This window comes from Ictidomys tridecemlineatus, chromosome 12 (genome assembly GCF_052094955.1).
Source record: "Ictidomys tridecemlineatus isolate mIctTri1 chromosome 12, mIctTri1.hap1, whole genome shotgun sequence".
Lineage (NCBI taxonomy): Eukaryota > Metazoa > Chordata > Mammalia > Rodentia > Sciuridae > Ictidomys > Ictidomys tridecemlineatus.
Window position 1 is genome coordinate 10,851,393 of NC_135488.1, and position 27,608 is coordinate 10,879,000.

Consider the following 27,608-nt stretch of genomic DNA (forward strand, 5'->3'; position numbering starts at 1 on the left):
CTACCTAGGTCTTCAGACCTACTGCTCTCTTCTACCATTCAAGGAAGGAAACCTATTTCAAATAATCTCACCAACCATACATACCCTGAGAGATTTTCATCCTCTCCTGTGGTTTAGATCTCCTCAGCAGAACTTACTTTTTTTGGCACTAAAGGCAAAAGACTTCACAGACATGAGATAAGAGGCAGACAGGAAACACTGACCTGAGCCTGGACATGTTCAACTGGGGGTGATGAAGGCAGTGGGGTCCTGAGTTCCTGAACACACGCCTCAATAAAGGTGGCATCCACAATGCTGGAAAGAACAGAAAAAGAAAGCCCTACAAATGGTTAGCATGCTTCTTATTAAACGTTAATAAATCAGAATTTAATGCTTGAAGGTAAACATGAATTCAAATCAAGAAAAATGATTTTTATAAGAAAATGTTTATAAAATATTTTCAAGAGTATTTGAGAAAATAGGATAAATGTGAGAAGCAAGATAAATTTATCTTGTTAGATAAATCTGAGAAGCAAAGAATTCTGCAGAAAAGAATATCTAAGTAAACTTTATTAGAAGCAGAATAAAATATAATGCAAGCCCACTTAGAAGGAAAGCAAACAAAAGTAAAACCTGGGTAGTGCTTTTCCAGTTCAAAACAGCAAACACACAGGCTAGGAAATATGTTCATATTTGGAAAGTAAAAACAAAATAAAACCAAAAAAATTATTTTTAAGTCATAAAAAAAGAAAAATAGGTATGGAAACATGAAAGCCTTTTCCAGAAAGAGCCTTTCACATGGCTGTGGCCTCAAGGCCACATCACCCCCTCAGCTGACTCCTAAGATGCAGGATACTCCTAGAGCTCCCTGTGGTCATTCTTGAGGCAGCAGCGGGCGGGAAAGAGAAGCCAACCAACTAACAGTTTTCCAACCCTAACAGGCATCACAGCAGAAAAACCAACAAATATTAAAAACAGAAGTTATAGGGCATTGCCAATTATAAATGTTAAAGGAGTAACTGCAACTGAGTGAAGTAGAACAAAGAATATTTCTTTGCTTTCAGCTATTTCATACCTAAAAGAAAGAGAAGGTATTATGATTTGTTGAAGAAAAGAAAGACATATCAGATAGTAAATGTTCAAAGGTAGAGAGGCAGAGGGATATGTGGTTAAAGGAGGTGGGTACACTTGGCTAGAACAAGACTAGATGTCAGGAAGTAAAGACACACACATTTAGTGCACAAAGAGTAGCAGCCTGGACTCCACCACTTTGAATCCTCCTACGGACTCCATTCAATGGTTTCATTTATGTCATTTATTTATTTTTGGTACCAGGATTGAACCTAGGTGTGCTTAACCACTGAGTCACATTCCTTGGCCTTTTTTTATTTTGAGACCGTGTCTCACTAGTTGTTGTGACTGGCTTTGAACTTGAAATCCTCCTGCCTCAGCCTCCTGAGGTGTACAAGAGTGCACCACTGCACCTGGCTTCAACAGTATCATCAATCATAGTCTAGACATTAAAATAATTTCCCAAGGCTGTGACATGACTGCATGAAAAAATCATAAGATCAGATGGGCCTGAATTCAATATCTAGGCCTTTTCTACCACACTTAATAAGAAAAATCAGGACAAAACTATATCAGAGGTTCATTAATATTAGGCAACTGAATATAAAAATTTGAAGAATCAAATCCTGATACCCCTAAACATTTATAGTTGGTTAATAATGAAATATTGTCTGCTAAAAAGTTTAGTTTCCCATAGCAACATAACTCCAAATGAAGTTAAACAATAGCTTTTCAACTCAGGGATATTATTCTGATATGATTATTAAGGAAATAGATCCTCAAACTCCTTCACATACAATTAATAATCAACAAGGGAATTATACCATATTCCTTGAATGTGCTAAAAGACAAATAAGGTTGAGAAAACTGAATTAAAAACTTTTTTTTTCTTTTGGCCTTAGAAATTAACAAGCTTTAATAGATCTTAAAAAAACAAACAAACAAACAAACAAAAAAACACTGTTGAGACAATTGTGGCAAATACAAAACCTCGGAGTTGAAGGAGCTGCCAGCACACGCAAAGTCTCACATCATTTCAGGCATACGCTACGTCAATTCACAGCATTCATCTCTTACCCACAGAGAAGCTCTGAGATGAGCTTTCCCAAAAGCATTCACAGTGTCTCTTGGAGCAATCACCAAGAGGTTGTCCAAGAGGCTGCAGATGGCTGAAAGAAGAGACGCAGTAACAAAAACACACTGTTGGGGTAGTGGAGCAGACAGGGGCGAATGAGGAGGAGGCCGTGATGATGTAGGTTCGTGTTCACCTATTATTGAAAATAAACACAAAATTACTACTTAATTTATCTGTGGTTATACATAATATTCCCAAGTTCTTATAATCAAAGGAAAAATACTAAAAATTATTAAACCAATGGTTGGCTAATTCTCCTAGTTGTTGGGACTCATCTTAACCCTTTGGCTGGGGAATCAGGCTGCTTCCTTGCATTCCCTACTTCCATGTGTGTGCATATATGTACGTAGGTGTACGTGGATGCTCTCTAAGAACACTGAACAGCCAAGGCAGGAACAACAGAACATGACCCTGTGCCCCAAATGTTCAGACACTGCGGAACCAACAGACGGTCCTCAATCCTTTTTCTGAAAAATACTTTTGGATTTTACAGAAGCAGTAAGGCACAGGTAGTATACATTAACACCTCCAATGGGATCTCAGATAACATCCCATATAAATATTCCTACAGTAGAGCAGATGTGCATTTACAACAGGGTAAATAAAGGAGTAAATAGAACCTCCAATCAGCACTGGTCATTTAAAGCCAAATGTATTTAGGTGTGGACAAATTTAGCTATTAATTGAGTTAACAGCTGAAGAAACTGAGAAAACAGGTTTGAGGGATTGCAGGTTTTAGATTTGAAGATATTGGGATTGTGGATCTTTCCTAGCAGGCTAATCTGCTTCAACACTTTTCATGATTACCTTCACTGCTTATTTCTTTTTTAAAAAAAAAAAAAACATTATACCTTGAATAAATTCAGACTTACAGAAAAACATAAGTACAAGGAATTCTCCAAAACCTATAATCGTTACATTATTTTGCCATATTTTATTTATGTACCTGTCAACCCACCTCTCATTTTATGAACTGCTAATATAATGCTTCTTTAATCCTAAATTAACTTTCTTCCTAAAAACAAGGACATTGTCTTAAAGCCAGGAAATTAACCTGATGCACTGGCCTATCTAACCACTTTAGCAATTGTTTCACAAATGTTTGATACATTTTATAGATTTGTATAAAAAATATTTTTCCTCTTTGGATCTAATTTGGGACACTATTTTGAATTTAGTTGTTAGGTATCTTCTTTCCAAACTGGAAGAGTCCTTCGATCTTGCTTAGTCTTACATGACCCTGACACTTTGTGAAGAATGCAAGTCAGTTTTCTGCAGAATGCCTATGGCTTCCTCACAATACAGACTTTCAGTGAACTTATCAGAGGAAATACAATTCATTTTCTCCCATTATTGGAGGCCTTAATTTTAACCATTTGATTAAGGGAGTGTCTACTAAACTTCTTCTTTGTAAAATTATGTTTCCCTTTTTGCAAAAGCAATTGTCAAACAATGATTTTTCTAATTCTATCATAGTTTGTTTGTTTGTTTTTTTAACAATTTTAGTTTACTTTGTACTCTCTGGAGGAACATTCCCTTCCCCTCATTCATCCATGTCAGTATGACTCAAGGATTCTAAATTCTGTATTATAATTTCCTAACGTTATTTATTTTGCTATTCAAATTATCCCAGGAATTGGCCCCTTCAATATCATTCCCAAATCCTTTTACCATTTACCAAATTAACATTAGAGAATCTTATTTTCTAGCACAGTAAGATGCTCCAAGTTCATATTGCTCTTTCCCAGCACAAAAAGCCTTTATTCCTTGAAGGGGAAAATGGAATTCAAAAAAAAGATCTGGGTCCTGAAGTACATATACTGCTCTAGTGTGTGACTGTTTCTGAGTTGGAAACATGTGCCTGTGTGTGTGTAAGACGAATGCATTCATGCACATACACAAGTACACACGCCTCTTTACCTCTTAATTAAAAACACTAATTCATGCAGAAATCTCCAAATCTAACCTAACCCTGTATGGTCTATTGGATATCTTTCCCCCTCCCATACTATAATTCATTTATATGAAAGGAAGAAACCTGGCTTTCATCATTCACAGTACATTTACCTATCTACCCAGCATTAGACACATATTAAGTAGTTTCAGAACTGTTAACTGATACTACTGCAAAAAGTAAAACTAGTAAAAAGAACCCAATGCTTGCTTACAGTTCTCTTCAGTGTTAGTCTTAGGACAAGAGCCTTAAATATGCTCAAGAGTTAACTTTGGCCAGATGCAGTGATGCATGCTTGTAATCCCAGCAGTTTAGGAGGCTGAGACAGGAGGACCTTGAGTTCATAGCCAGCCTCAGCAATGACAAGGCACTAAGAAACTCAGGGAGACCCTGTCTCTAAATAAAATACAAAATAGCGCTGGGGATGAGGCTCAGTGGCCACATGCTCCTGAGTTCAATCTCCAATACAAAAAAAAAAAAAAAAAAAAAGGAGTTAACTTGGGTTAGTTTCTGACTCACTTCAATTGTTATTCATGTGAAATGTAGCTAGATTAATTTGAGTTCCATGTTATTTCCCCATTTTTTATTTTATTTTTCTTCACATCAAATAAAATATTCACTGTTATGAAAGTCAAGCTACACAAGAAGGCATATGCAGAGAAAAGCCACTATCTCCACTTCTAGCTCTTCAGCCCTGTTCCCATACGCTGGCATTTCCTGCCTAACTGCCATCCACCCTCATAACTAAGCTCCTTTGTTTCCTGTTAATTCTATATTTATATCTTTTTGCATAAATGAGGAGATAAATGAATTTTTAAAATTTTTTCTCTTACACAAACAATAGAAAATTATTACACTCTTTTGCAGTGTGCCTTCTTGACTTAATATTTCTTGAAAAATCACTACATATTATTTTGAAGACATAATCCTTGTTCTTCTTAATAGCTGTATAGTTAGTTCTTCATTGGGTAGATGTTTATTTAAAAGCCACTCTCCCAATGATGGGAATTCAGGTTGTTTCCATTATTTTTCCTTCCACACAACACTGCATGAAATAACGACATGCATTTTGTACTTTCATTGTTGGTGAGGAGCCAAAGGAAATTCCTACCTATAATTTACATAATGTAAATCCACATGCACAGTTATTAGATACTACCACATTTGCTTCCAGAAATTTTATGCCCAGTGCATCTCCTCCATCAAAGTATAAGAGTGCCCATTTTCCACAGTCTTGCCAACAGAATCCACTGCGAATGCTTCATAATTGTTGGATCTCAGTGGGGTATAAATTAGTATTAACCAAGGTTAAGTTATTTTTATGTGTTTTGTGAATTTCCTCCTCACGTCTTCTACTTGCTTTCACAGGAGGCTTAGGGTTCGTTTCCTCCTCAAATGTTAAGAACGCTTTATGTTACATGTTCAAATATCTCCATCTATGAGTAATGTTGCAAATAGTTTTGCTGATTTATCTTTTGACTTTGATTTTGGCATTTTCTGCCCTGCAAAACTTATTTTTAATTACAGTAAAATTTGTCCGTCTTTTCTCATTCTATCTGAATTTTGAGGCATAATTGGATAATCTTTCCCTATGCTGAGTTTATGAGGAATCTTGTATGTTTACTTCTGGTATGCCCATGATTTTCATTTGAGGACCCAGGTGTTTTTCATGTTGACCTAAATACATAGACCTTTTCTGTCTCATTGCAACTAGCTACTCAGCTTCCCGCCTCTCTGTCAAGAGATCCATGTGCCACCCATAGATTTAGGATGAAAATTGAACCATCTAGGATATATTTTCAATTCTATTTATTTTTCATGTGGCAGTAACATAAATACTGATTTAAGTATACTTCTTAGTCTGATTTAATGTTCAGAAGAGGTATTTCTCTTTTTGAATATTTTCCTTGCTACTTTTGAACCCTCATTTTTCCACATGAATAAAATTTTGTTCACCCTAAAAAAGTCTGTTGATATTTTTATTAGGACAATATTAAACACAGAGATTAATTTAGGAAGAACTGATATCTTTCTGATGTTGGATCATCCCACCTGAAAATAAAGAAAGTCTTTCCATTTGCTTACATTTACTTTTCTGTTTGTTTTCCATATTTCTCATTAAGTTTATTCCTATTATTTTATCTTCTTTTTGCTATTGTTAACTGTGGTTTTCCATAACATTACCCTTTCTAATTGTTTATGTGCATATATTAAATTTATTAAATTTTATTTTCATTTTATGTCATGCTATTTTACTAAACTCTTTTGCTGTTCAAATTAGCCTTATTATTAATTCTCTAAAGATTTCCAAAAAATCAAATTATACAGAAAATCAAATGAACATTTTCTAAATTAAACACTTTCATATTCTGTTAACATGAATTACTAAAAATAAAAATGACATACTAGGAAATTACTGGAACAAACACTGAAATGAATACGCGAAGTTTTAATTAAGCAAGTATTTCTAAAAGGATTTTCTGTATATATCCTATACTTCAGGGTTTAAACTTATTCTCATTTTAGAATCCATATTCCTTTTGGGTCAGGAATATAAACTTACTGAATAAAGTTAATATACTTCTAGAAAATTAACAAAAGCTGCACTGTAGTCTTCAAAATAAAATTTAAAGCAAAACAGAATTGAAAGTAATAAAATTAATATACTGCCATGAATAAAGTAAATCCCAGGTTGTTCATCATGTATTTCTAACAGATTTTCTTTGTTTCAAATAGAAGCACTGCCTTAGAAAATATTTATGATTAGAATCTCTTTACTTTCAAGTAGACAACTATGGTAAAGTGTTTTCCCCAAAAAAAGGTAGCTAAAAAAAAAAAAAAAAAAAAAAAGAATTAACTAAAATTCACTGGTTTCTGAACTCAAATACTAAATATCTATAATTAACCAATAAGGAGCCTTATTACAATCAGATTATTTATATGATAGCCAAACTCTTACTTACTAGTTAAGAGCACTAGTAACTCTAGTTTTATTAATTTCTGAAATATTTATTCCATCATATTCTGTGGCTTATTCCATTAACATTTTGTTCTTTAAAAATATATGCCTAGATCAACTTATCAGTTTTCTTTTTGAAAGCAGAATGTCTTTCTAGAAGGATACCTTGAGCCATCGGCTGGTCACGTGAGGCTTCAGGCAGTAGCACCATTGACTGCACAAGTGGCTGGATTTCAGCACTGCCCACTGAGGCTGCCACCTATGGGTGAGGAAGGAAGAATGTCTTACTAACATAGCTTAGAAAAGGAAACACATGCAGCATGAACACAAGACAACCTTAGGCAGGAAGGTTTGGAACAAAATCATAACAGTTGGCTCAACTAGAGAATGTTCCATATCTTGACAGATATAGCAGGTTTTTTAACAGCTTTTTCAACTACTTATAAGAACTGTTATAGTTGACATAAATCAGTAACTCAAAGAAGCAGTTTTGATATAAAGCTAAGTTTCCTAAGTCTATTTCCTCATTGTCCAAATGTTGAAAGGCTAAGGCTAAAATAAACTATTTTACCTAAAATTCTTTAGATTCTTGAGATATTTAGCACTTCTGGATTTATAATAAGTGTTTTTTAATGTTTTGAATAGCATACTACTTTAATAATGCATATAAAAATTAGCAGAAGTATTAAAAGATTTTTCTTTACCTTGTCTCATACCAGAAAAAGAATTAAGAATTCAACATTTTGATACTGTGCTTCAGAATACAGCATGTTTTAAAATTTTAAACAACAAATGCTATGGAAAGCAAATACAGTTTCACCCCAAAGGCTTAGAGATGAGCAGACTGTGTAGCCTCCTACAACTAAAAGCACCCAGGTTGATGTGTTTGGCACCTCCTACATAAAAACATCATATCCAGCAAGGTCAGATAACTCTGTCTTTCTTACCATTGATTTCTTCTCTGGAAGAGGGCGTGAGGTGCTCACACCAAGGAAGTCTCTGGGATAGTGCAAGCACAGGGCAACTGGTATCAACAGAACTTATAAATCAATGCTAGTGCAGACTGAGGTACTATGTGGTGTGTAACCTTCATATATTGATTGTGTATAGACCTAACACTTAAAGTGTTATACCTTAGGGTTACTATGATCAATGAAAGCAAAACCTAAGGCTACTTAGTTCAGTCTAAATAAATCACTCATAAACAGGCATTAAGTCTCGTATTTTATATTAGATTCAAATAATAGGGAAAAAATTTTGTTCATTTAAAAAAATGTATTTGCTCAGGTTGGAATGAGAGGTGTGTAAAAAATGTTCCTGTTAACAGACATTAAGATAAGTTTTCAGTTCTGGGAAGAAAACAAACACAAATACTGATATCATAGACTATGCAGGAGTGGGTTAATCTATCTGGCTCCTACCACAAACTCCTTTGGCTATGTGAGAAAGGTAAGGGGGCAAATGATGGTGGAACCCTTTTATCATTCCACTGAACATTCTTTCAAGAGCCAACTCAAGAAGCCCTTATCATTACTGATACAAACAGAGGCAGGGAACTGGTTTGTAGTTTTAGCATTCCGGGTAAGAAGGCAAAGTTTATAAGAGCTCACTAAATATCTGGCTCATATGAAGAACACAAAGGAGTCACTTGTGATCAAAGGTGAGGCATTAATAAACGTCATAAATTTCCTCAATAAAGCCCGGAAAAAAGACAACAATTTAGAAATGATGCTCTCAAAAAGTACCAATATTATAACTTACTCCATGTCGTGAGAAACACACAAGGACTTCTTTATATGGTAATACATTATTAGTTGATTTGGGGTTATCTATATTTCTATTATCCTTTTTGAAATTTGTATTACCATATTACTACTTTAATAAGTAAAAACAAAAAAGTCTTAAGCTGAATTGCTATGCTCAATTTCATGCTTGTTTGGAAATAATTACCAATATTAATTTGATTATATTTGATAATACACTTGGTATGCAAATCTGTTACTTTCACTTGGAGCCTTGGTAGTCACACATTAACTACTGAAGGTGCAGTTTCATCCTTCCTTAGAGATGAGGACTACGAAGTTAAGGGATTTGCCCAGCTCAGATCATCAGTTTGGATCCTCAGTTCAGCATCATATGTATGACAAGAAAGTACTTGGGCTGGAGCACACCGAGGTTTGTAAACTCCCCTTCCTTCTTCATAAAGAGAATTCTCATTCTCTCTGCTCTCTAACCCATTTTAAGTAGGAAGCCCCAAGTGGGGGGCTTAGGGTTGTCCTCTTGTCCCAATCAGTCTATCTAATTTTTGTAACCATCACTTTCTAGACTCACTAAAATGGTTTCAGTGTAAAATTACAACTTTGTCCATCTGTCATAGGACATAGCCTAAGGTTTTCAATTTATATGCCCTTGATAAGTAAAGCAGTTTTCTTTGAAGTCTATACACTTGTAGCTTTATTTCCTTACTGATGTCAAAGAAAGCAGTAAGAGCTAGTCAGAAGAGATAACACTGATGGTACTTAAAGCCACTGTCCTAAAACTGCTTCAAATTAATCAAAATATGGTTGCCAGGAGCTAGGGCTGCGAAAATAGGGAGATGCTGATGGAGGAGTATAAACTTTCAGATATAAGATGACTAACAAATCTACTAGAAGCATTTTTTAAAAACATAGCAAAAGAGTAGAACTTAAAGTTTCTATACGAATCTATGGCCCATTTTATGAACAGATTTTAAGAGCACAAAGACTTCCTTCCTCCTGCTTTCCAATTTGTAATCATCAATTCTAATTTGTAACAAGAAATTTAAATCAGCTCAACTGAAATAGATTCATCCTTCAATGGACTGTGTATAGTCTATTAAAAAAAAAAAAAAGAAAGCTCAGAAAAGCACAATTGATAGAAATAGCAGGGAATGATATGAGCTTCCTGATGTCAACTAGAAGACCACTTACTGCAGACCTGGATACCACAGCAGCCATAGCCCCTGTACTGTGCTGCCTTTAGAGGGGGAGCAAATTTTCCAGTGCTTATCTCATTCCCTTCTCTTTTAAGCCTTGTGGTCAAATACTTAAATTCTCTGAAGCTATTTCTTCATGTGTAAAAAGGGTTCCACCAACAAATGGTGTGGATCTAACAATTTAATCCACTCACAGCATTTAATACAGGTAAAATAGCCCATGGCAAACTAGAAATTATAGTAATCTGAGCTCTAAAATGTGAGAAAGTTGACTCTTTCTATACATAGAAGTTTACTATTATATAAAATGATCAAGCCGTTACCAAAATATAATTTTAGCACAAATATAAAAAAAGATCCAAATGTATTTTACTCAGTTGTAGTTACCTGCTCAATAAAATCACTGAAATTTTGTTCAAAATACTTTAGTCTGTTTTAAATCATTATAAAAAAAGAGAGAGAAACATAAATCTCATTTGCTCGAATAACATTGTTTAAGAGTAATTTTTTATAAAATAATGTTATGGAAATAGAACAGGATGAATATTCTATTTTTACCTATTATAGTCATTCTAACGTTATATTCTAAATATTATTTCATTAGGAAAAAATAATGTATATGTATCAGTAGCCATCAATATTTAAGTTTCATTAATAGACTTAATATTAAATTTTTATACCAAAAAAAAACAAAAAAAAAAAACAAAAAAAAAAGCTTGTTCTTTTTCATTGTACTGTACCCCAGTGATCTACATTAACATACTCAGGAACTAGAAAACAAGAGTTTTAGTCCCTGGTAATCCATGGGGAGTTGAAATTTATTTAACAAAGCATACTATTCCTTTTATTCCTCTCCACTATCTCCACTGTGGGACACACTGCCTTCTCAAGTTTTCCTCTGGTCACTTTATTGGAGATACACACACGCCAAATCACTGATGCCTATGTCAAAACTACTTTTCTTCAAAATGCCTCTTGGATCCATCCCTGCTTAAATTGTTCTTGGTCTATTCTTCTTCATTCTATGAAACATTTTTTAACTAACTCCTAAACAAATGTCAATACATTACTTTTCTAATTTAAATTGTAATGTTTCATGCCATTTCATTTTACTGAAACACCTTTCTTTTTTTTTTTAGTTGTAGATGGACACAATACCTTTGTTTTACTTTTTGTGGTTTTGAGGATCGAACCCAGTGCCTCACACATGTGAGGCAAGCACTCTACCACTGAGCTGCAATCCCAGCCCCTATATCTTTACCTTAATTGCTATTATATCTTCAAATCCAAAGTTGACTCAACTTTCTTGACTAACTGCTATATGGTTACTCTGGTAATCAATCTTCAGACTTACCCACCCACATACTCTACACCAAAGAATCCCATGCATATTCTGAAAGTCTAATACTTTCAATATAAAAGAGTTAGTATCCAGTTATTTTCTAATTACCCTTTATGCTCTCAAGTAGATGTTTAACTAAGTGGGTTCAATCCTAAGATATCTTTGCATTTTTCAGCCTCTTACAAATATATGCATACATTTAAGAGGGAGAAGAGGTTAGTCCTTTAGAGACCATTTCAGTTGCTACTTACTAGGTAAAATCACTTTCTATTTCATCATCCGTCCAGGGTAACTGCACTGCACCTTGATTCCAATATCTATTATGGCATCACACACCAATATCTACTATGGCATCCCACACATCTGGCTTTGGAGTAGCATACACCTGTGACCAACAGCTAAAGCCAAATATTTCCTCTTTTATAAAATAGAAGAGTAAGACTAACTTTTAGTTAGACAAAAAAGATTAATGAGTTAAATTCTCTTTAAATGAAATAAACTAAAATCAGTAGTAGAATTAGGGTAACAATTCTTTAGACTCGTTCTCCACATATTTCACAAAGATATACAACAGATTTTTAAAAATGCACACATTGCTTAGCTCAAAAGCAACAGAAATGACCAAATTTTGGCCATCAAGCTTTTGCTACCTACTGGTATGGTACTAGACATAAACACACACAGCCATTTTGGGTACTTTGAGAACAGAAATGTGATTTGGGGAAAAAAAACAATATCAAATGCCTGAGTTGGAGGGGGGCCACTTCTGAGGAAGCACTTACAAGGACAACACGCTGAAGGTAACGATGATACCCAGCTTACTCTATCTGCAGTTAATAAAACATACAGGTCCCAGTGATCACAAAGCGTGCCAACCAAATGAACTAATATTCATTAGAAAACACTATTAAAACCCCTAGTGTGGCATTAACAGCAAAGAGTGGATAATGACCCAGTAAGAGCACAGTGCATAATACAACCCACATCAAAAAAGACTGTGCTTTCCTTAGAAAGAGAAAATGGAAAACCCAACCAACCAAAAAAAAAAATTTTTTTTTGTAGTCTAGGAGATAAAGAAAATAAAGATATAAATAACCAGATAAGCAAATTGGTAAGATTTACACTCATTCAATTTATACCTCAATTTGAAAGTTCGACCTTCTCTTATACTAGAGAAAATATTATTTGGCCCAAATATAATTGCTCTGATATAATAAACTCTCCAGATTGTTCTCCTTTTGGGACAATAACATACTTCATATGAGGCATGATAAGGAAAACATGACAAATAGTAGAATTAGGGTAACAAGACTATTTTTATGAAAAAAATCCACCAATTCCAAAGTCTCTGTCTACAAATTAAAAAAAAAAATGGAAAAGAGTTGACTAAAAAATTCTAACAAAATATCAGTCTCTCATGGAAAAAAAATTTATATGCTACATAGAACTATATATTAAAATTTTTTAAAAATTAAAATATTTCAATGGTATAAATTTTTCAAAGTCTATGTAACCCCCACACACATACACACACACAAAGAAGTTAAAAACCTTTACATGAATAGACGTTGTTGTACTGTGAACTTTGTGCCCAAAAGGCCCATGTGTTGAAGGCCTGGTGCTCAGGATACAGTGTTACTGGGGGGTAGGGGCTGGAAGCCTCAAGCGGTGGCCCAGGGGGGAAGTTAGATATCTGGTGAGCCTGCCCTTGAAGCAGATCCTGGGACCTCAGCCCCTTCTTCCTATTCTCTTTCCTTGCTGGCTGCCATGAGGTAACGGGGCCTCCTCCACCTCATGCTCCTGTCAGAATATACTATGCCAACACAGGCTCAGAGCAACAGAGCAAGAGGCTGAAACCCCAGGAAACCATGGGCCAAAATAAACCTTTCCTCACTTTAAATGGATTGTCTAAGGTATTTTGTGGACTAACAGAAAGTTGACTAGCACAAAGGTACTTCTGTTTTATTTTTTTATTTCTTTTATTAATATTTATTTTTTAGTTTTAAGTGGACACAATATCTTCATTTTATTTTTATGTGGTGTTGAGGATCAAACCAAGCGCCCTGCACACGCCAGGCAAGCGTGCTACCGCTTGAGCCACATCCCCAGCCCGGTACTTCTGTTTTAATAATGATTTTTAATAAACAGTTCCAAAATTATTCTCAGAAAATATAGCATTCTAACATGTAAAATGTATATATTGATATAAAATAGAGAAATGTAAAAGTTTGATTTGATTTTGCTTTTCGTTCTTAGGTCTTCTTGTATAGATGGGAAAAAATACGGCTTGAATGGTGTCTACAGATTAGCCATGATAATTCAAAGTTAATTAGAGAAATTACTATTTACTCAGTACCCACAATAAGGAAAGAACTGAAGAATGTACAATATTTCTAAATTTACTCTATAGTCCTTTTAGCAGAACAATCTGAGATGATTTACTTTTAAGTATAAATTGATGCTGCCCTTCTGTGAACTAAATAACCAATTAACAGAACTCACTGTGGCATTTCACCATCCTGTTTCTCCTGCTGAAACAAAGCTATACACTAGCCTGATCTGGAAAGGGAAGCATGACCTCTAGTGGAAGGAGGGTAATTATCCCACTTTTCTATATACAAACCCAATATAGAACTAAGCAAACTCTTTTCCTAGGAAAAAAAGAAAAAAAAATTCTTAAAATTGTAGCAAAAAGTATCCATGTTTGGGAGATTGTAGAAGGCAAATTTTATTAATGTCTATATAATTATTTATTATTTTCATAAAAGTTTTTACTCCTGAAAAGGTTCAAAACCTTTGCCTTCCTAATAAATTCTGTAACACAGTCACTATCTAATCTCCAAAACACTTTAAAATTAAACATGTTTTTCCATTGAGAAGAATGATTATGTACCCCTGTAACAAAGAGAAAGCTAGTGTGAATCATTAGGCACAGAGCAACTCAAGCATGAATGAAAGCTGAGGGCAGACAGGTGGTAAGCTAGCTTACATACATTTCAGGTAGTTCAGATAATCTAGAGAAGTTTCTATGTGATTCGAGTTTTAGGAATTTATTTTAAATCATTCATACCACACTGAAATTATTTGAATGGGTAAACTTTATCATGATGCTTTGCCTTTAAGTGAGGTTTCAGGATAATTATTTTTAATCACATAGAGGCTTTTTTCTTCTATTATTAAGCTAAATATTTTCAGTTTTTATGCTATTGATTCTATGAAAAAGGTAGAAAAGAGGAATAAAAAACTCTCAACTAAAAGGATATTAGTGCAACTATAATTAGAAGCAAGCAAACCTAATTTGAAGTTCTAACTCTGCTACTTTTGGCACAATTTATCACAGAGTTACTTAACTTCTGAGTGACCTGCTTATATAGAAAGCACAAAAGAATCTACCATGTATGACTGGTGATAGGTTAAATGCAATAATCTAAGTTAAAAAAAAAAGGCAGAATTCTGCACAGAGAACACTTCATAAAAACTCATATCTACTATATTCATAACCTTATAGTCTATATCTGTTCTTATCTCATCATTATTTTTCAGAGATTAAAACTAAGTAAGTACTCATACACTCTTTGCAAGTACCATTGTTTCTGTGGTGGAGAGAGAACTTGGATCATGATCTTGACTGGACATTCTTGATGGAGCCCTCCAAAACTTAAATGAGTCATCCAAACCTGTGACAACAAGAAAGTTGTTAACATGGACACTCTCCTAGGTACTGCAAAAATTAATAGGAAAATTACTCATCTCTGGAAACCAACCAAGGTCTACAGAGAAAGGCTTTTAATGTGCAAGAATCATCATGAGCTTGTTAAAGCAGTTTCCTGAATCCTAGTCCCAGAAAGTCTAACACCCTAAGCCAGCATGGAGGCTACGCATGTGCATTTCTAACAGTTCACAGGTTACAAGACACTTGGTTCAAGAGCCATGATCTGAGTAACAAAGATCTGGAAAAATCTAAACAAGTCACTTTCCTAATAGGAACATTTATTCAGAATGTTCAAAAACTTTATCAAATATCTATTTTCTTCTAGATTCCTCTAGGAAGTGAACAGGAAACTGAACTATAAATTCACAATTAAGTATTTGGGAATAAAAAAACTTCATGTCTGCAACCTACTTTTAAATGGTGCAGAAAAAAAACACTTATATACATGCATGTAAACAAATATTACTTATATTCACAAATATACATGAAGTAGGAAGTAAATACTAATGTTAACTTTGGGGAAATTTTGTACTATGCTTTAACCTTCTCTGAAAGTATAACTTAAAAATACAAGGCAATTTTATTAAACTATTTGTTTTTATGAGATACAATTATTTGTATATTCTAATACCTATTAGAAAATCCAAGAGCATCTACATAAAGAACCAAAAATATTTCAGCAATATATTTTGATAAATGAGTAATATACCAAAAATAAACAGATTTTTCAAACCATTAGAAAAACAAATTTAAAAGTTTAGTAGGAAAAGATGTCATTCACAAGAAGGGTAAAAGGATCATAATCTGCCAAGGAATGACTGTTCCAAAAAAGAAATATGAATAGAGAAAAAAACTATAAAATTTCACTGAAAAGCATGAAACAAACTTGTGAAACAGTGAGGTATCAAAAATGGCTTCCATGAAGAATTCATAACAGAAAAATTCTTAAGCAATGTTTAGTGAAAGAAGGGAATACAAAAATGCACAAAAAACCTGAACATGATTATATAAAACAGACAGAAGCTACACAGAGAAAGAAGACTGGAAAAAATGTATTCCAACATTACAAGGGTATCCTCTGGGTATTAGGACTGGAGATGATAATGTATAATATAAGGGAATATATAGAATATAAGGTTATCTTCCATTTAAATTAAATATCTTCCATGTAGTTTTTATTATTTTTCCAAGTGATTTTTAACAAACACACGTGGTTTGAACATCTTTTTAAAAAGTTACATTTTGTAAAAGTAAAACATAAAGATATTCTACTTACCATTTGAATCTCTACCTTCTGAAATTACAAAAGCAGAAAAGTTCAAATCAAACCTATACAGTCCTAGGTAAGAGTTTTTCACCATCTGATTCAAATGTTCATAAAAATGGCAGTGATATAAAAGGGCCTGAAGGGCAGGTTTTCCTATGAGTGACAGGCCAGAGTCCTCATCATGAACACAAGGGCCCTGTAGGAAGAGAGGGAGAAAAGAAGAGAAAGACACTAACTTTTCGCACAGTTTCTTCAAAAAGACCTACTGTCTCTGCTTGAAACAAATGGGTGCTACCAAATGCTACTACACCCTTTCCATGATCACTGCAGCCGAACCTAGAGGAAAGAAAGCACTTCCTAACACTGTAGTCTGCACTGCCTACGCCCCCTTCTGAAGACTGTATCTCTTGACAAGCCACAGCATTCAAAATGTGTCTCTGGAAAGCTTTACCCAGGTAATTACATACTTAAGCAACAAACACAATAAAAGTAGTACTTTTCAACTTACAGACAATAGTAAAAAAATTATTAAAATATCCAAAATAATGCAGTCCAAATAATTATATTCAAAAACATTTTTTGTATCTACCAAACAAATAAAATTTAAAAATTCATCAATATCTATGTTAAAATCTGCTTGCCATATTACTTTCCAATGAATAAACCCACATGAGGAAAAAACACACAATGATGCACACACACACACACACACACACACACACACATGCACGTGCACACGTACACACACGTATACACACCTGCCACCTGAAAAGAATCCACTGTTACACAATTTTATCTCTTTGAACTTTTGTTCCAATAGCTTTTGCACTGCTACTCACTAAATTTTCCTACAATATCCATTGATAAAAATCAATCTAGAGGATTGGTTTAAAGTTGACAATACCACGATCACTAGTTTAAAAATATTTCTATTTTCTGGAAAATGTTAAGGTTAAGATTTTTTTAAAATATATCCTGGGAGAAAGGGAAAAATAGAAATCTAAATGCCAACAAGAAGGAAAGTATGGTCAAAACGTACTCAAAGTTTACCCTTAACCATAAGATATATTTATATGTGTCTTCTCACACCTCTCCTAACAACAGGGGAGAGGGTATCAATACTATTCAGAAACATTGTAACTCACCAGTTATAGGCATAGCAACACTAACAATGTTAACAATTTCCTCTAACATTTCTTGTTGAAGTATTATCATTACAATTAACCTTTTCAATATTGAATACCTTTTAAGATTATGAAGTTGTTATTGTTAACTGTAATAAATCTATTCATCACTGAGTTTATTCTCTACAAATAGAGCAATTTAAATGAGAAGTAAGACTAACAGCGCTTTGGTTATAGCTCAGTGGTAGAATGCTTGCCTGGCATGTACAAGAACTGGGTTCTATCCCCAGCACTGCAAAACAAAGAGAGAAAAGAACTAAGACTAATGAACAGTTAGCACATGATAGTGTTCATATAAATTTAGAGGTCTAGAAGAAGCAGATAAAGCAGGAGAATATATAGTCAGGACACTCTCATTATTAACCAAGGCCTATGTTACCAAAAAAGTGTCCTCTCACACATTACCTTAATTTAATTTTCTAGGGTAAAGTATTCATTCACAACCTTACAGCCAACCTTGACATACATAGTTTCAAAATGTTCTACCCTTTAAGTAAGTTATTCTTAAATGTATAAAATATGTCACACAGAAGACATGCAATAGCTTCTTAAAATTACCAATTAGAACCTTCATTACAATAATTCAAGGAATGAATTAATAACCAAGATGAGAATTACAGTCTAGCTAGGTTGGGCTAGGGGTGTATCTCACTGATAGAGCACTTAGTTAACAAGTTCAAGGCCCCGAGTTTAACCCCCAATGGGTGGGAGAGGGGACATAATAAAACTAACTCACCAGAGCTTAAGTACAACTACCTTAAAAAAACTCAATAAACAAAATAAAATTTTTAAATAAAGTGGAACAAAAACTATATTTTTCTAAATACATTATATGATGACCAGAATAATTTTGAGTTGTTATACACACTACATAAAAGTATTCAAAATTTAGTTTTGTTGCTGGGCGCAGTGGCACACACCTATAATCCCAGCAACTAAGAAGGCCGAGGCAGAAGAATCATGAGTTCAAAGCCAGCCTCAGAAAAGCGAGGCACTATGCACCTCAGTGATATCCTATCTCTAAATAAAATATGAGAAGGGCTGGGGATGTAGCTCAGTGGTTGAGTACCCCTGAGTTCAATCCCCAGTATGCCCCCACAAAAAAAATTTAGTTTGCAAAATAGTATATACATCACTGCATCCTGTACCAGTTACACCATAGCCCTAAATTCACAAAGGGTTAATCAAAATAGGTAAAGGAGTGTGCCAATCACGTAAATCTTAAAAGCAGACAACACCTGAGTATTTGTAGCTCCTGAACAGCTCTTCCATCTGCTGAGGGCCAGACCACTGTACATCTGCTGGGAAGGCAGGAGTTACAAAAACCCACTATCTTCTGAAACCCAACCTTTTTGTGTTGTAAGCATTTTCAAAATAAGTGAGAAGTACTACAGGAAATACACTATGAGAATTCTTGTTATTCACCAAACTGTAAAATTACCAGTGGTAATCTAATTACCCCAAATATATTTATCTCTCAATTAATAAATTTTAAAAATTCATTTTTCTCTTGTTCTTTCTTCCTAATATAAAAGAGAAAAAAAAACAGATTGAGAAAACAAAGATAGGAAAAGAAGCCATAATAACAGATGTAAAATAAAATCTAAACTAATTCAGCTGTGTAAAAAAGAATTCACATCCCAGAAAGCAGTGCAAAAATGACTAAGAGAACGGTACAAGATGAGGAGAAAGAGAAAATCACCTCAGGAGACCTAATATGGGATTCTTAAATTTCCAGAAAGGGGGTGGTGGGGCATAAGAAAGGGGAAAATCATTTTTAAAGAAATATGAAAAAAAAATGTCAAAATGTTATGGAAAACCTAAGACTTAAAATTAAGAAGCATAAATTACTGTCAAGAGAAATGAATAAAACAACACATAATCATAAAACTCTGGAATACCATGAATAAAGAGATGATGCCAAATAAAAGATCAGCCACAAAGAAGAAAAAAGAATCGTCCTGGAACTGACTTCCCGTCAACAGCACTGGACACCAGAAGACAGTGGGGAAGCGTGCAGGAGCTGGCCTCTCCACCTGGTGTCTGCTCACCAGCCACGTTATCAACTCAGTACAATCTAAAGACATTTTTAATTCTGCAAGATTTCATACAGCTTAACTCTAACATGCTTGTTAATAGACAGCATGTATGATCATTTTGAGGAAAATTACTAAGAAAAGGGTCTCTAAATGAAGGGAAAAGATGATTAAGAGTTAAGTAAAACCTGAGATATGATAGGGACTCACAATGCAAGAAAAAATAACAGAAATTCCAAGAGAAAGAAAATCTCCCAAATTAATTTTTAAAATCACACACACACTATTTGTATATATGTACATATTACATGTTTATGAATACCAGGGGATTTTCCTCTGAGTATTACATGGGTCAGTCCTGGAAGCAGAGATAAAGAAATGTGACTACAAATGACTAAATGGCTCTGCAATGAATTACTGATCTTCAGTTTTTAGAATCAACTGACACAAATTCAGGAAAGATGCAAACATAATCAGTCTTCATAAAGCAAAAGTAAAAAAAAAAAACTAGCAAAGATTAGCATTAGAAGTCAGAGAGGAGACCAACAAACAGATAACAACCTAGCCACATGTACTATAATATGGGGGCCAAGAGACAGGAGGCATGGCTAACTGTGGAAATCAGAAAGTCCACTGGTCCACTTTCAGCATACAGTATTTAGCCTTAAATATAAAACTACTTGGGATGTAAGAGAGGCAGCTGGAGGGGACAATAAAAGCAGTTAATACCAGAGTGTGAACTGGTCAATTCATAGCCCCTTGATTAACAGGAAGTAGGGGGAAAGAGCTGGCCTAACCAACTATGTATGTATGCATGCATGTCTGTTCTAACATGCACTCAACCTGAGAAGGTCTTCCCACCTCAAGAGAACAAAGGGAGATGGGGACAACTAAAGATGTATTTCTTTAAATAACCCAACAGGAGACAGTAAAACCTTGGCAGTGTTTGGGAAGAACACTGGCGTGTGCAAGACCCTGGGTACCCACAGTACTCAGCCAATGAGGAACCAGGGGAGGGACCTTGCACTCTGGGGAATAAAGTGCTGACTGTAACTGCTCTGGGTGTGCCTGCTCATCCAGACAAGGTTAAAATCCATGATTAAAAGCCTCACTTTCTCTATACCTTTAGTCTTTCAGTCCATTCTTTGGGTTTGGACAGGTGAGCATGTTTCTCACAATGATGAAATCATCAACAGCAAGGGTGACCACTGGAGAATCTAAGAACAGTAATAAGAATACATTACATAAATGAATTAAATCCTTTCTCATCAGAGTAGTGAAGGAATAAATAGGAGTAACTCTCTGAAGAATAAAAATCAGAGATAAACCTGTTTCAGTAAATGGAGAGGCACACTTCATTTCACTATAAGTTCGACCAGTTCTTGTAATAACATACATTTATTACCTGAAAAAACAATTTCTGCTAAACAATTCAAACAATTAGTGCATTCCAAATATTTTTAACTTCTCAAAAGAAAAGCAAATGAACTGGGATATTTCATAACTATTATCTATATTTTATTTGACTTATTTTTGCTATGCATTAAGTTGATTCCCCGTTCTCTGCATGCCAAGGCTTCCTTTCTCTGCGATGACATATTATCAACAGATCTTTACTCCTAGCAATGGAGCCAAGGTCAGCATATGTCCTAAGATGGCACAACTTAGGCTTTCTATAAGTGACTAAAGGTATGAGGGCCAGAACAATGAAGGCTTTCATGCACGACTAGGCTGTGGTCCACAGAGCAGCATGAAATCACCATAAGTAATGGATGGGGCTGCCTTCTGGCAGAGTGAGAAAAGCAGCACCATCTAGTTGTTCTATCTCAAGATGTCTATACCCCTAACAGCCTTGCCCTCAGGTGAATTCTGAAGCTACCAGATTATGTGCTGAATCACAAAGGAGAGCTGAGAAGACTAGTATGTGAAGAAAGAAAACAAAAGTCACCAGACTCCAATTACAAATACATTTACCAAAAAAACCCTATAAGTTAACTATATCATAGAAATCTCCAACTAACTTGAAAGTATTGTTCTGAAGAAAATAAATTAGAATATTAATTTTAAAGACATTTTTACTCCTAGGGTCACTTTACTATATACTCACTAGCTATTATTAAAAAGGAACTATTGGGCTGGGATTGTGGCTCAGCGGTAGAGCACTCGCTTAGCATGGGCGAGACCCGGGTTCGATTCTCAGCACCACATAAAAATAAAGGCATTGTGTTGTGTCCATCTACAAAACAGATTCTCTCTCTCTCTCTCTCTCTCTCTCTCTCTCTCTCTCTCTCTCACTCCCTCTCTCTCCCCTTTTAAAAAAAAAAGGAACTATAACCAAAGTTAAGAATTACATTTAAAAACAACAGACAATATTTCCAAGAAGAAATATGTATTATTTTTGATAATAAATAAAAAGTGATATACCCCAAAGACTATAAAAATGATCCTAAAAACATTAGCACTCCTAATCACATATAAATTATGAACACTATTAAAATGATCTCACTTTACCAAAGAATTATAGTTTTGTAAAATTAATACTCATGATGTTTCAAAACACATTAAAAGCCAAGTGCAGTGGTGCATGCCTATAATCCCAGTGGCTCAGGAGGCTGAGGAAGGAAGATCATAAGTTCAAGCCAGCCTCAGCAAATTAGCAAGGCCCTAAGCAACTCAGTGAGACCCTGTCTCTAAAATACAAAATAAGCGTAGGGATGTGGCTCAGTGGTTGAGTGCCCCTGAGTCCAATCCCTGGTACCAAAAAAGAGAGAAAGAGAACAAATTAAAAATTTGCATATTAATCACATCAAATGTGTAAATAATATGTACCATAATGATAAAAGAGTGTACCACCTATCCAAAACACGTGCACATAAAGACACACAAACAGACAGTCCTGAGAGCAGAGGCACTGACAATCCAGGAACAATGAGCACATCCAGATGACAGAGTTTGATCTATAAAAAGAAATCAAAGCCCTAAGAGCAAATATCTCATTTTACGATGGGGCCCGGGGAGTCTAGCACACCTTTATGTACTAGAAAGTAGGAAATACTAAAAACTGGCGAAAAGGACATGCCAAAAGAATTCAAGAGTCTATCCAGAGACTCTCCCTCCATAAATTAGAACCATCTGATCATCCAAACATGGACAGAAATAGATCATAATGAATGAAACAAACTGAGTGCCCTTGAGTTTACACTGCTTAAATGAGTGAAGAAAGTAATAGGTCGGGAAGAAAGGGAATTAATTCTTCCTTACAGTAGAACATAATAAATGCAGAAAGGTATAATACAATTAGAAAAACATTTGGCAACCATTATGTCATAATTGCCTTGGACAAGAATTTTGAATGGTAGCTGTAACTAGTTAAAGTTTAGAAACATATTTACAGTCTCAAAGTACCTTCTTAAAAAAAAAAGGAAAAAAAATGAAGAAAATAGACTTTATCTTAACCATGAAATCAATTTAACATTGCCAATAATGGAAAAAAGATCTCTCTCCTGATATGATGCACTGAGAAGTATATATCACTTCTGTGGTTTTTCTGCCAAAAATGCATAACCTAAATCTAATCATTCGAAAACAGACAAATCTAATTATAGGATATTATAGGTATTACAAAAACTAAATGGTATGCACTCTTTAAAAATGCTAAGGTTATAAATATTGATGATCTAGACAAGATTCCAGATGAAAGTCACTAAATAGATATGACAACTCTATATAATATGTATTCCTGAAGTGGATCCTAGGTTGGATATTTTATTAAAAGGAAAGTCATGGGAAAACTTGAGTAATTTCCTAATTTCAGTAATTATTAGTATGCTCGTGTAAAACAATATTCTTTTTTTTATGAAAGTCATACTTCAAGATTTAGGGAAAATGAAGTATTCTGTCTATGATTCTCCAGTAGTTTAGAAAAAAGATAGGTAGATAAAGTTAAAGCAAATGTGATAAAATAACATTTGGGGGATCTGGGTGAAAAGTATATGAAAATTGTACTGTTTCTACAACTTTTCTATAAACATAATTTTTTCACAATAAAGATTTTTTTTAAATAAAGCAAATCTGCCAATTCAAAGTCTTAATTACAAATTGTGGAAAGAAACAAAAGCAGGAACAAATGTATTGTGAAATTAAAGAATTCAATAGTCTATCCAGAGACTCTCCCTCCATAAACTAGAACCATCTGATCATCCAAACATGGACAGAAATAGATCATAATGAATGAAACAAACTGAGTGCCCTTGAGTTTACACTGCTTAAATGAGTGAAGGAAGTAATAGGCTGGGAAGAAAGGGAATTATTTTCAATTGGAAAAAAAACTTTTAATATCACAAAAATTATGCATAAGCTGCCAATAATTAATATTACTTATGTAAAAAACTATATAATGTTTCCTAGATATGTGTCTATCCTCCCTTGCAGGTCACAGACCTCAGAGCACTAAATCTGATAATCTGTGAATCCCCAACATTTAGGCATTTGACAAATATTTATAGATATAAACTCAAACAAACTGCACAGACCAACAGATTTATTATAATAGACTCCAAAGCTGGTTGTTAAAATTGTGGGGATTTGTAATGTTGCTCTTCAAATTAAACCCAGCAACAGAACCATTCATATTCAGGAGTACTAACTCCTAGTCAGACTGTGGGAAACTAATTTACTAGTTTACAGAATACCAGATAGCTGGGAGCCACAATTCAGTTCCGCATCACTTGTAAGCTGACCCTGTTTTCTCACCTTCAGAAAGAGAAATTCAGCCTTGAAGAGGCCAAGTTTGACCCAAGAACCAGGCCAGTATTTACAAACACCCTTCTTAAAAAGCAGTGCCCTGAGTGTGAGAGAGCTGTAATGCACCAGGGACTGATGGACCTAGAATCAGGATCTCACACCCTGCAGGAGCCCAGTGTGTGGGCCCACTGTGTGCTGAGGGAAGCTGTGCTGAAAATAAGCTCTTCATCTGCTCCTCCTCTTGTGACTACTCTGCCTCTAGTATGTCTCTATTTCCATGGAAAACTATACTACAAAACTAAGATTCTATTCATGACTTTACTTACTTAAGACCAATAAGGTAAGTTGAATGCTTCACATACTTTGATAAATCAACAAAGACTAACGGAACATCTATCGTCTTCATGGTGGGAGCTGAGAGAAACATTTTCTTAAATATAAAAATTAAGCCAGGTGTGGTGGTGCACACTTGCAACCCCAGCTACTTGAGAGGCTGAGGAAGGAGAATTTCAAGTTTGAGGCCAGACTGGGCAACTTAGTGAGACTCTGTCTCAAAACAAAATTTAAAAAGAGCTTCTATCTAGCAGCTTAGTAGTAGAACACTCATCTAACAAGTGCAAGGCCCTGAGCTCAATCCCGGGTGTGACATACACACATACATACACACACACACACACACACACACACACACACACACACACACACCACATAAACTATGGACCTAATGTTCAGAAACATTCTACTTAAGAAGATTAAAGTAAATGGTCAGAAATATGGAAAGAGATTAAAGCTAATATTTGGAAAAGAAACTAATTCAATGGCAAAAAAATTAATCGCTAGTGTCGTCCTGAGAGGAAGATTAAAATGGATGAGAAACCTTAGATTTGTACAGTACCCTGAGGAGTACTGAATAACACTATGATAAATAACACACTGACAGGATGAAGATATGTGGGCAGTTAAAAGGATAAGAACCAAGGGCTATGGCTCAGGGGTGGTGCACACTTGCCCGGCAGGTGTGAGGCACTGGGTTCAAATCTCAGCACTGCATATAAATAAATAAAATAAAGGTCTATCAACAACTAAATAAATATATTTTTTTTAAAAAAAGGATAAGGACCACATCTTACCACCACAATGAGAGTACTCTGAATTATCTACAAATCACAGGCTATAAAAAAACAGGCAACTATTTATGACTTGATATTCAGAACATAAAATTTAAAAATCAATCTAGTATTATCAAAAAAAAAGATTAATTATAATCCCAACTGTGTGCTAGTTTGGAAAAAATGTTAACATCAATATATACTAAACTATAAATAAATTTATTTATTATTGTTAAATTTGAGAAGCAAAATAACAAATGGGTAAGAAGAGACAAGCCTGTACTCAAAGCAGCAAAGGTGTACCAGTGCCTAGCTTTGTGACTTTAGGCAAGCCACATAAACCCTCTGTGGTAAAGCTTCTAAGCCACTAAAATGAGGACAATAGTTTGTCCAATGTTAATATATACAATGTTAATATATACATATATTATATGTTTCTAGAAGAGTGCCTAGTATATATCTTATAGCTATTATTTTTCTAATTATTCTTAACACTATGGAGAATTTTTAAATATGATCAAGTATAATTCTAATTTAAGAGATCCTTGCTATATTATATACATTTCACTAGTACTGGAACATTGTATCCTCAGAAGATTGGTTCTTGCATTCCCATGGACACCACACTCTGCAGATGCTCAAGTTCCTTACAGAAAATAGCACAGTATTTGCATAACAAAATGTACATACTGTCATATGCTTTAAATTGTCTCTGGTTTATTTATAATATCTAATACAATACAAATGTTCTGTAAATAGGTGTTACAATGTATTCTTTAGGAAATAATAAGAAAATAATTCTGTACCTGTTCAGTCCAGTTATAATTTTTTTTCAAATATTTTCAATCCCTGGATGGTTGATTCCATGAATGCATAATCCAGAGGTACAAGGGGCCAACTACTCACATAGGCTGCAAATTTATCACTAATTAATCTTGAACATCTACAAGTTTGGTAACTGTCTAAAATCACCTACCTGCCAAGTATAATCCTTTATAGTTTCCATAGGCATAGGAATTACAAGGAGATTCTGAAGAATAAATGCAGCCTGAAAACATTAAAAAAAAAAAAGTCAATACTGCCATCTTGTTGTCATCTTTGAAATTATCTAACATTCTGTAATTTAATAACAAAAGATGTATTATTTCTGGTCCACTGAACATACACAGGGGTCCTCACAAGAATTACTAAGCCATATTTATTAAACAATGACTTTGTTAGGTGATGACCAAACACTGTACAAAATTATTTCATCAGGAAATATATTTTTTTCCACTTTGGAATTCAATTCTATGCAGCAAAAAAAAAAAAAAAAAAAAAAAAGATTGGTATAAAATAAACTATTCTGGCAGCATTTAAGAAATGAACATCCAGGCCTCCACTCCCCATCCCACCTCGTCCCCTTTTCAACTCATACACTCTCCTCTCAATTAAAACCTGCTAACTAGAAATATAAACCACAAATGTCCAAGTCAACCTATTAAGACCTAAAGATGATCAAATGAAATAATCATATTAAACCCTGATTGTTGTGTGTATGAAAGGGCAGGTGTGAGGAATCAATCCCAGAGCCTCATGCACGCTAGGCAAGCACTTTACCACTGAGCTACACCCCCAATTCTTAGAGTGTGTACTTAATGAAAGACTCTGATACAATCATACTAGAATATCAGTGAAATTCTAACAGTGAAATTTCCAACCATCTTCATTGGAAGTCAATAAAAAGTACTAAAGTTAATAAATCAAACAAAGGCATTACCATTTAAAAGTAAGCATTACTATTTAAAAGTATGAAAGCAATTAACAAGAAAACTAATCTTCTGAATTTGGAAGTGGGCACTGGCTAACAGTAGACTCAAGAGCTACTATTGTTTTCATAAGCCTCTAAGAACTATTTGATTATTGTTTTGAAACTATCTGTATTAATCATCCCTTTGATAGAAGCAGCCATAAAAAGAAAACCACAAATTAAACTTGGGTTTAATTTTCCTCTTATGTTACATGACATACTATAAAAAGCTGTTATGTCAACAGCCCTTCATTATGATTAAGGCTTTATAAACATTAGAGACACATATATGCTGAGGTAAAAGTAAATTTATTTTCTGTGAACCACTTTTCAAGTATTATAAAGCAGAAGAGTTCACATTAAAATACAATG

The 27,608-nt window shown here is 34.5% G+C and overlaps 1 protein-coding gene across 1 annotated transcript in view; it reads right to left on the reverse strand.

Moving 5' to 3' along the window:
* Window positions 1-27,608, reverse strand: part of LOC144369503 (rotatin-like) — a 79,511-nt gene that overhangs the window by 36,523 nt on the left and 15,380 nt on the right. Inside the window, 6 exon segments of the mRNA XM_078029781.1 lie at window positions 204-310; window positions 2,142-2,318; window positions 7,264-7,357; window positions 14,982-15,073; window positions 16,385-16,571; window positions 26,424-26,495. Coding sequence (XP_077885907.1) covers window positions 204-310; window positions 2,142-2,318; window positions 7,264-7,357; window positions 14,982-15,073; window positions 16,385-16,571; window positions 26,424-26,495 — 729 coding nt within the window.